The sequence below is a fragment of the Saccostrea cucullata genome, unplaced genomic scaffold, assembly GCF_032062105.1.
Source record: "Saccostrea cucullata isolate Sc308-1 unplaced genomic scaffold, CSIRO_AGI_Scuc_v1 ctg18221, whole genome shotgun sequence".
In the NCBI taxonomy this organism is placed as follows: domain Eukaryota; kingdom Metazoa; phylum Mollusca; class Bivalvia; order Ostreida; family Ostreidae; genus Saccostrea; species Saccostrea cuccullata.
The window spans coordinates 386-10,423 of record NW_026925835.1 but is presented as its reverse complement, the minus strand read 5'-3'; the positions used below and the strand labels follow the sequence as shown (position 1 = coordinate 10,423).

Genomic DNA, 10,038 nt, shown 5'->3' with positions numbered 1-10,038 from the left:
GACAGTGAACTTCACTCAAATACAGTTCCTCAAGAAACAGAAGGGATGGAAAATAGGGAAAGAGATTCACAGAATGCTGAAGAATTAAAAGGAATCTGTAATACATCAAGGGATTCAAAATAAAACAGCAAAAATATGCTGAGCAAAGAAAAAGTGATATTGACTCGGGATTTTGTTTTAAATATAACTGAACTAATTATCTACTGCAGTGTAGGTGTAATAAAGTTGATTCAATTGTTTGTGTGTATTGGTGGGTGTTTAGTTTTTGTATATTTTATCTGTTGTTTATGTTTTACCGTAGTGGCTGGTTATTTTTAGCGTGAGTATAAAAGTGACCGGTTAGGCCAGAATGGTCAGATTAGGGAGCGGTAACAACATCAGCCGGATTCCACTTTTATACTTGTCCTATACGTTCATAGGGTGTGGCGAATATTGCAGTTATAAGGGCTATTAAACTGGAAGCCATTGGAATAAGGAAGGCTTGTTTGGACTGGCATATTTTTTCCCAGCAGGCACACAACGTTGTTTAAACGTTGAATATTAGTTGAAGTTGGGTTTAGATGTTGATAAATACATAAAATATTGATTCAACGTTGACGTTTCAACGTTGAAAATGTAACGTTGATTCAACATTGAATTCAAATTAAATTGAATTTTGTATTAAACGTTGCTTGGTGCCAAATTAGAAAATGAATTCTTAAAATGTAGGTTATTGCTGGAGTGTAGGATTTAAACGTGACGTTTTTGCCGTCAAATTCAATTGTGACATATAGCTACATCCCAGCAGGCACACAACATTGAATAAACTTTGAATCAACGTTGTTTTTCTATGTTGATTCAACATTGATTTTATGTTAGATTTTGAAAATTTGTATCAACGTTGAAGTCTTAACATTGAATCAACATTGATAATCAACGTTGATTATACGTTGAAAAAGCAGTTGATTCAACATTTATTCAATTATTTATTTTGGAAAGGTGGGTGTCATATAGTAATAATATATTTACTTAAAATTTTAACCGTTTCATTGCACGGTTGCTAAGATGCCTTCATAATTGTCTGATAAGACTGATAGCATTCAAAGTACCAAGTAGTAATACTACTCTCAGTTTTCTTAATCGGTTTGCTAATTGAGACTTCTGAGTAGTCAATTTGATGAGATCAAACATATGATGGAAACATTACTTTCTATTTTTTTTTTTTTTGCAAATTTCTTTATACTTATTTTATTATATTTAACAATAAAACATTTAAATCCAACATCACATGCCTTATAAATTGAATATGTTGTATCTTTTAAAGTACCATTTTAAAAATGGTTTAATATTTCAAGTACTTAATACAGTATTTTAATTAGAATGACTTTTTTCTCACGTGAAGAAATATTTAGAAGAAAGATAACTCCTCATCAAAGATATATTTTTTTCTTACAACCACATGTATACAACATTGTGATTTTCTGACTTAGGAAACATCGCTCCGTTGTAATAAATCGTTACTCTTTCTATTCTCTGTGTTCAATTTCTTCATTTCATGATCTGCACATACAAATCATTTCTGAAAAAATAAGCAGCGCTTTATACTTCAAACTATTTTCCATGTGGCTCTAATGTTATTGCTGTTTATGAAAATCAATATTACAAATTTAAGGTGAAATTTATAGCTGAGGGTCAGGACCCCTGAAATGAAAACATACGGTATATCACTATCCGAAAAAAAATTATATATTATAAACAGTAAGTGTTAATTTCCTATCAATAATTCATTGTGTTACAATAATTTCCACCAAAATACATTTTACAAATTAATCATGTTACAAAACCCAAGCATTTACAAACATTTTGTTTTTTCACATGTGGTCATGAAATAGTCCAGAACATGAAACCATTCCAAGGTAAGATGCAAATTTTATACATGTTATTCGGTACAACTTTTGATGCACCAGATATGCATTTCGACAAATTATGTCTGTTCAATGATACTATAGTTCTCTGACATGCCGAAATGTTTTCTTTAAAGAGTATTTTTTATTAAATCTTGGTGTAGTGTCCTTTCGGTTGTGTTATGCCGTCTTTTTGAATATTTTCCGGATGTCCTACTGCGTATCCTCTTAATTCGTACTTTGACAAATTCGTACTGAATTCATATTTATCATTGAATGTGTAAAATTCCTATATTTACCATCCTTGTTAGTTATAATAGTTAGTAATGATATACGGTAGTGCGACTTTGTCAAGTCCGACCTCGTTATGGTCCGACAGTGTTATAGTCCTACATGATCATAGTCCAAATTATCTATCAGCGAAAAATAGGATTGGCCCGCTCAGCGAAGATCCGACGTTGAATCAATGTTGGCAATTCAACTCAATTTGAATTCAATGTTGATTCAACGTTAAATTTTCAACGTTGAAAAGTCAACGTTGAATCAATATTGTATCTAGATTTATCAACGTCTAAACCCAACTTCAACTAATATTCAACGTTTAAACAACGTTGTGTGCCTGCTGGGTGTAGTACATATATGTAACACGGCAATCATTATTAAAATTTAAGGCACCGCAAGTTAAAATTCTGTCTAGAGATCTTTTCCTTAATAACATGGTAACATTTTATAGAATTTAAACTAATTTTCAACATCAATTTTTTATCCAGCATTACAAAATTTGCCATTTTACGTATCTTAAAAACTTTGCGACATTGAACCTCCAAACTTTGTGACACATCGTCTTAGTCAATGTCCCCACAATAAATCGGCTTAATATCAGAAACCCAACATACATATCGACACAAAATATCAATCTAATTTAAAAAATAGTTCCTTGCACACAAAAAGGATCACTGACATGCCATTTCAAAATTGATTTTGCTCATGAAATTATTTCTTTTAAGTTACCGATGACATTTCATGTTCCTTCCATATTTCTTCGGATAACGCTTATCTACATCGCTGTCTTGCATTTTGAACAACGCGTTCACATCATTCGGATAGAACAACTTCACAGTTGTAAAACTTTACATCATTTACATCATATTTTCAACTGTTCTGCTAAATTTTATGTTTGTATTGTTTGTTTTATGGAAATTATCAACATTTTGTTATTGCGTGTGCGACGCTCCTGTTACCGATCTACATGCGTTTTTGACGTAATGGAGTGAATAGTCGAATTAATACATTTGATAATTGGAATATTTTTATCAATATTTTTGTTAAAATGTATTTAGTATACAATTACCGACCAAATGATATATAGTTTTCATATGGTGAATTGTTTTAAAATTATGGAAATAGCGCAAATGCCGCCGTTATAGTAACTATTGACTTTTTGACACCAACACCGTGCGCAACGTCATTATTATTTGTTTATTTTCTTCAATAATTTTTTTTTTATTTTACAATTTGCTCTTTTATCTCAGCCGTAAAAAATTCCAAAGAACTCATTACAGTAGGGTAAGACTTCTGAAAAATGTCCTTGTACCTAAGTTTTCTTGAGTGTTAGATGTGTCCATATACTGGTAACTTTTATCCTCAAAGAACATGTTTCTCATTTCGTCACCTTTTAATCACTTTGTGAATCACTTAGAATAAGTCGCATGCATTATGCAGTGGTACAGCTTGTGCCCTAGAGTCAAGGAGTAGGGAGGAGTTGGTCCTTACGTCGCGGGTTCGAATCCATGCACTGTGAGACGTGGACTCTGGTCCTTTTGATGAAACCGTGGTCCAGTATCGCAGTTAATGACTCGAAAAAGACCAATGGAGTAGCTTATCTGGATTATAATTAAGGAACTATTATCAATGTCTCACAATAACTTTGTATAACTGTGTAGATAGTTGTGTGTCACGTTCACTTTGTATGTCTGTTTAGCTGTTTAAATAGTTTTGTGTCACGTTTTTTGTATGTCTGTTTAACTGTGTATATATAGTTGTGGATTTTGGAACACTAATGAGTATGTGAGATAATATAATTATATATTTGCGACTTCTATCTGTGTGTACCAATCTCTCTCTCTCTCTCTCTTGTCTTTATAGCTTACATTTTCACCTAATAATACGATATGCACAATACGGAATATGTGTAATTTGGGACTTATATAGTCAATCAAGTTACTGTCTTTCTAACCATCGTTTCGTATCTCTGGTAAACTGTTTTTAATATTAGTTAAATATTTCCATATAGAGAGTTTGAATCCCCCACCACTCAACACTAAAACAGTAAAGTTTTTAGGACAGATAGTATGTATACTTACTAGTATTTAGGATTTGGATATAATCAAAATTGAAGCTTTAGAACAGCACCATCCATTTTGATTTATACAAATTTTCTCAATTTTAATCTCATTACTGCGAAACATGGAAAACTTGTAATGAAATAATTAAATCTATAGGCCTGGGTTAAATTTTACTTAAATATTCAATGTTTCGTTAGTCAAATCTGTGTTTTGTTTTCAATTTAACTTTATTCACGTTTCATGTTGAAATTTTTTAATACAGGATGGTAGTAAATACAAAATTTACAACATTTAATTTAAGTTGTCATGAGTTTTGAATTTACAACATGACACATGTATCATAAAGGACTTCACCTAAAGGATGATGTAGGATTCTTATTTCATATTCATGTCTGCTTTCTGTTGATAATTATCTGCATATTCAATGCAATAAATTACAGGCTATGTGAAATATTATTTGTAACATCAATGTATTACGCCGAATCAAGAATTCCGAGAGATTCCGAGGATGAACGAGCTCCGGTTACGGACTTTGCTGTTGGATCGCTATCAAACGGAATTCTTTTCCTTAGTTCACAAGATTAGTCGTCCGTTTACTGGTAAGTTTCTATTTATTATTTTATACGTAGTATAATGTTTTATTCCGAATTAACCTGGAACTTCTAGTTCCCCACACGATTGTATTTAGTAATTTAACGGATAAAATGGATATAACGCTTGAGCACATGGCTACATTTAACTAGCATATATATTACATTTTATTTACTATTCATGTGTAGTAATGCCATTTTGTCAATTTATAGTATACGTTATTATCATCATTTAACATTTGATACATTTTGTTTAACAATTTAATAGCTTTATTTGTTTGCAAATTGTTAAAAAAAAAACAGAAAAGTTTTTTTTATCCTTATAAATATTTCCATTCAAATTTAAATGAACCTATTAAATTTGTGTTTTTCCGTATGACTAATAATAAACTTGTGTTGCGCTTTTTGATTTTTTTTTCTTCATGGAATGAACTAAGACATTTTGGCAACATGTGTGAACCACGCCGCATTCCTAGCCTGTGAATCTATTTAGCGCATGCATAAGACAAAACACACGACTGCACGTGCGCTATGAGGGTAATAAGCAATTTACACGTGGTTTGTTCAATAAACTTGGTATGTTTCGTGTTTTTCCTCTGAATTTATCATGATTTTTATATTCAGCCGCGGCATTTTCCTTATTAAACTTTATATAGTTTATCAAAGTAAAAAAATTCATATAAATTGGATAAAATTATTTGACTCAAGTTCACACACAGGGTGTGTTGGAGAGATCTCTAAGCAATTAAAAAAATCAATTTATTTCATAGGCGTCGGAAGCAAATTAAAAGAGAAGGGGAGGGGATAAACCAAACAAAATGTAAGCCCTTCTACGATAAAATCATTCCCAATGTCTTGTTCCGTCGCCTATGCCATGTCCTTACCATCGGATAAAATGCCTTATTCATGAATAGCCTATGTCAGCTCTATATTTCCAGGAATCCTATGTCATTCTTGTAAATCACCTTTAATAATATTTTGTGCCTATTTTTTAGGGACACCATGCTATTCTAACAACCTCGCCTGCCATCCTACTGTTGGAGATATGCGAAGTGCCCTGAAAGTGAAAATACAAAATGCCATTAATTCAGCAATTCTTGTTGAATCTGAGGACCGGGGGATATTTGTAGGGGGTCGGAGGAGAAACAGGAAGAAGAAAAGAAGCAAACATGGTAAACACGAATGACAATAGATTTTATATGAAAAAAAATGTAAAATAGCAAATTTCGTGGGGTCAAATTTTCGTGGTTCCATGAAAAAATATGGGTTCACGGATGAAGATTTTTGTGAGGAGTAATTTCTGTGAAAAATTACATTTCATGGTGAACATACATTCTTTTTGTAACACGAAAACCACGAAAGCGATTTCACAGTAATCAAAATATACATATTTTCATCATACTTTGCGGTACATTTTTTTAATTAAAATTGACCTTGAACCTAACACTAATTAATTTAGACAATGAACTTGACAACCATTTTAAAATCCCAAATAAAAGTTATCTCTCTTATCAGAGGTATAATAAACCTTAATCCGGCAAAGCATTTTATGATTTAATTAAATACATGTGGGAGTAAATTTTTGTCATTTATTCTTATCAATAATTTTAAAAATGAAATTAAACAACTATGATAGCAATTCCATATTATATATTAATTTGATAAGTTAATTAGTTAAAACAGAAAAGAAGAAAACGAAGAGGTCAGAGGGCGGAAGGGGATCCCCCAACATGACGGAGAAAAACAACAAAGGTAACGTCATCACTAATAATAGATTTTTGTGTTTTATTCCTGAATATTTTTTATATTACCGTCTTTAGCAATAACTTTAAACTATATACACCTATCGGGTCGTATTTCTCTTAAGTACTTAGTTCTTGTATGCCTAGTTCTTGCAATGGACACATGAGACAGGAAATTCATAGTCCTCGGACTGTAACCTTTTCAAGTCTGAATAACGTCTACCAACGGATCTATAGACTGGGTTGTTTAACATCGGATCTATAGACTGTGTGTTGTTTAACATCGGATCTATAGACTGGGTTGTTTAACATCGGATCTATAGACTGTGTGTTGTTTAACATCGGATCTATAGACTGGGTTGTTTAACATCGGATCTATAGACTGGGTTGTTTAACATCGGATCTATAGACTGGGTTGTTTAACATCGGATCTATAGACTGTGTGTTGTTTAACATCGGATCTATAGACTGGGTTGTTTAACATCGGATCTATAGACTGGGTTGTTTAACATCGGATCTATAGACTGTGTTGTTTAACATCGGATCTATAGACTGTGTGTTGTTTAACATCGGATCTATAGACTGGGTTGTTTAACATCGGATCTATAGACTGGGTTGTTTAACATCGGATCTATAGACTGTGTGTTGTTTAAAGTCCCATTCCTGAATTTTTCATTCAAATATAGTGACTCTCTTCCAAGGATAATGGTTATAATAAGAAAGGCCATTTGGCCAGCGAAGTCTTAAATAAATGTACATTCATTTTATTTCATATCTTAAGGAAGAAAAACAAAACAAGAAGCAGGCATATGGAGATTTTCTTACATTTGCAGCCATTGCTGATAATGTCTTTTTTCTACATAACGGAGAGTTGTCTTTCCTTCAAATGCTTTGTTCAGTGACAAAGGATATGAGATGAGAAATGAGATATCACAAAATGAAAAGTGAAATTACACATATGAGATGTGAGATTACAATTTTAAAAAGATATGAGATCACACAAATTAGTTATGAGATCACACAAATGAGTTATGAGATCACACAAATGAGATGTGATATCACACAAAAGACATATGTGAGGTCACAGTAATGAGGTGTGAGCTGACACAAGAGAAACGAGCCAGCTTACAAATGAAATGTGAGATCACAAACGAGATGTGAAGCCCAATACTCAGTAAATAAAATAAGCACAGGTTTTCTCGATTTTTTTTTTCAAAAACAGCTGCATAATTAAGGAAATGATATGATCATATATCTAAAGAGGTTACATTTGGAATTTAAAAATTAAGGTAAGATATCAACCAATGTGTGTTTATTTAAACTTTTAGATTGACTGGTGTATTTTATGTATATGCGTATAATGTTGCATACAAAATATTGTAATCAATATAAAATTTTGGACTTAAAATCGACTATTGGACTATTTCAAATTTTGAACTACATACCATACCTATAGGTCTCGGCTACTTGTCAGATATAAACGTTATATAAGTATTATATGTTCGTACATCTGAAACACTGGGCCTGCTTATTTGATAATTCGTCAATAAAATGTGTAACACTGGCGGGCAGGCAACAGCTGTATCCTTGTTATGTTTGTATACAAGGTAAGGCTTAAATTCCTCTATATACCAGGTGCACTACCTGTACTGACGGACAAACACCTCTACAAAATAAACGTAAGTTCATAGGTCTAAGTTTTTTATGTAAAAAAAAATGCAAAATAAAATGGCTTTATTTATCAATTTTGCTTCCTTTTTTTTAAAGATCCACCTAAATTCGTTATCTAGTTGTATATGCCTACAATGTTTTGACTATCGTCAGAGGTCTATACATATAATAATTATTATTTTGTACCGGTATTTACATCTAGGTCTTGCAATGCTTTAGGTGTCGATGCATCATAAAACACGTACAGGGATCCAGTATAAGACAAATGTTTTCTAATTTAGCAACATGTAAAAAATCAATATGCTGCATTGCAATTTGTATCTTTGATGATAAAATAGAATTAAATTGGCTTACATATTGGTGACGATCCCAAATAAAATCTATGCACAGCTGTCTTATTAATGCACAAAATATATCCTCATTTGCGTTGTCCAAAAGAAACTCATTTGAGTTGTCCAACAGATCAGTGAAATTTTGTCTTTCTAAAATTTTAGTTGTCCAAGAGACATCAATGGAAGATTTATCTGTGTATCATTTTTTGTTACAGAAATCAGAGATTTGTTTACTCTTTATCACCTCAGTTGTCCAACAGAATTTAGTAAAAATTTTGTTTCTCTTAATCATTCCAGTTGTCCTACAGAAATCGGTAGAAGAAGACACCAAACCTCTGATCGAGTCGGGATTCTGTGACAGTATTATCTCCCTTGACGACGTACTTGGCCTTGACCTTGAGGAAGAAGAAGAGGAGGGGATCCCGCCCCTGGTGGAAAGTGGAATCAGCTTCGGTCCCCTGGTGCAGTATACGTATGCACTTCCAAACATCACAGACTTCATCGAGCAGATAGAATCTAACGACGTAAGTGTCTGAAAATAGATTGTGGTAACGCATCAATTAATAACATTTTTTAGAATATATATACAAGCAGGTACCTTTATATTAGTATATAGTACAAGTCCCCTAAAATTTATTACGAATATTGTTGAGTAGATCCTTTTGTTTTGATATTTTTTTTTTTATTCATATATCAAAAGTTGTCAAAAATGCACACTATTAAGCTCGGCTAAGAGTACATTGTAAGCTCAACTGGACACTCAGACCATGAGTTTCAGTGAGAAAGGCATTTATTTATAGTTTTTATATACAATAATTTTCGGTTGTACATACACAGATGCCGTTATTTAAAAAGAAACAACCACAGGAGGACGTTGAACAGCTGCAAGAAAAATCAAAAGAACAAGGCAACACTAACGAAGAGTCAGAGGAACGGAAGGTGGAAATCAGAGAAGACAATTCAGAACAAACCAAGAAACCGGAAACGGAAGATGTAAACCAAAGCGAGGCTAGAGAAAAACCTGACTCCTCCCCGCAGGATGGGACGGTAGGTGGCACTAGCTTTCCAACAGAGGATGGCGAGGCGACGCCAGCAAATGGCGAAGTTAAAAATCAAGAAACAACTCTAGAAAAGACAGAAACAGTGGATAAACAGACGATGGTTGAGGATGGCGTCACCACAAAATACGAAAACGAGGTTGATGGTGTAGTCATCGAAACAGAGCAGGTAAGTTTATTTACTGGTCTATCTGAACTTAACTCATCCCGTACATCAATCTTTCACAACCACTATTATTAAAAAAGAATTGGTTCTGCATCGAAAAGATCAAATTTGACATTTTTTTTCATTCGCTATATATGTATCTGATTCTGCTAGATTCTCTTATTATGTTCCCCAAACGAAGTTGGGGAACATATTGTTTTTACTCTGTTTCTTATTATTATTATTATGTTCCCCAAACGGAGTTTGGGAAC

General features: G+C 32.9%; 1 protein-coding gene across 1 annotated transcript; it reads left to right on the top strand.

The window, feature by feature from the left end:
• Nucleotides 1-4,672: 4,672 nt before the first annotated feature.
• LOC134269872 (uncharacterized) lies at nt 4,673-9,790 on the top strand (the record flags this gene model as incomplete). The annotated part of the gene is made up of 5 exons (XM_062752060.1): nt 4,673-4,827; nt 5,814-5,990; nt 6,493-6,570; nt 8,861-9,087; nt 9,401-9,790. Coding segments are annotated over exons 1-5 (963 nt in total), but the record flags the coding sequence as incomplete, so codon positions are not given.
• Between the last annotated feature and the right edge of the window lie 248 nt (nt 9,791-10,038).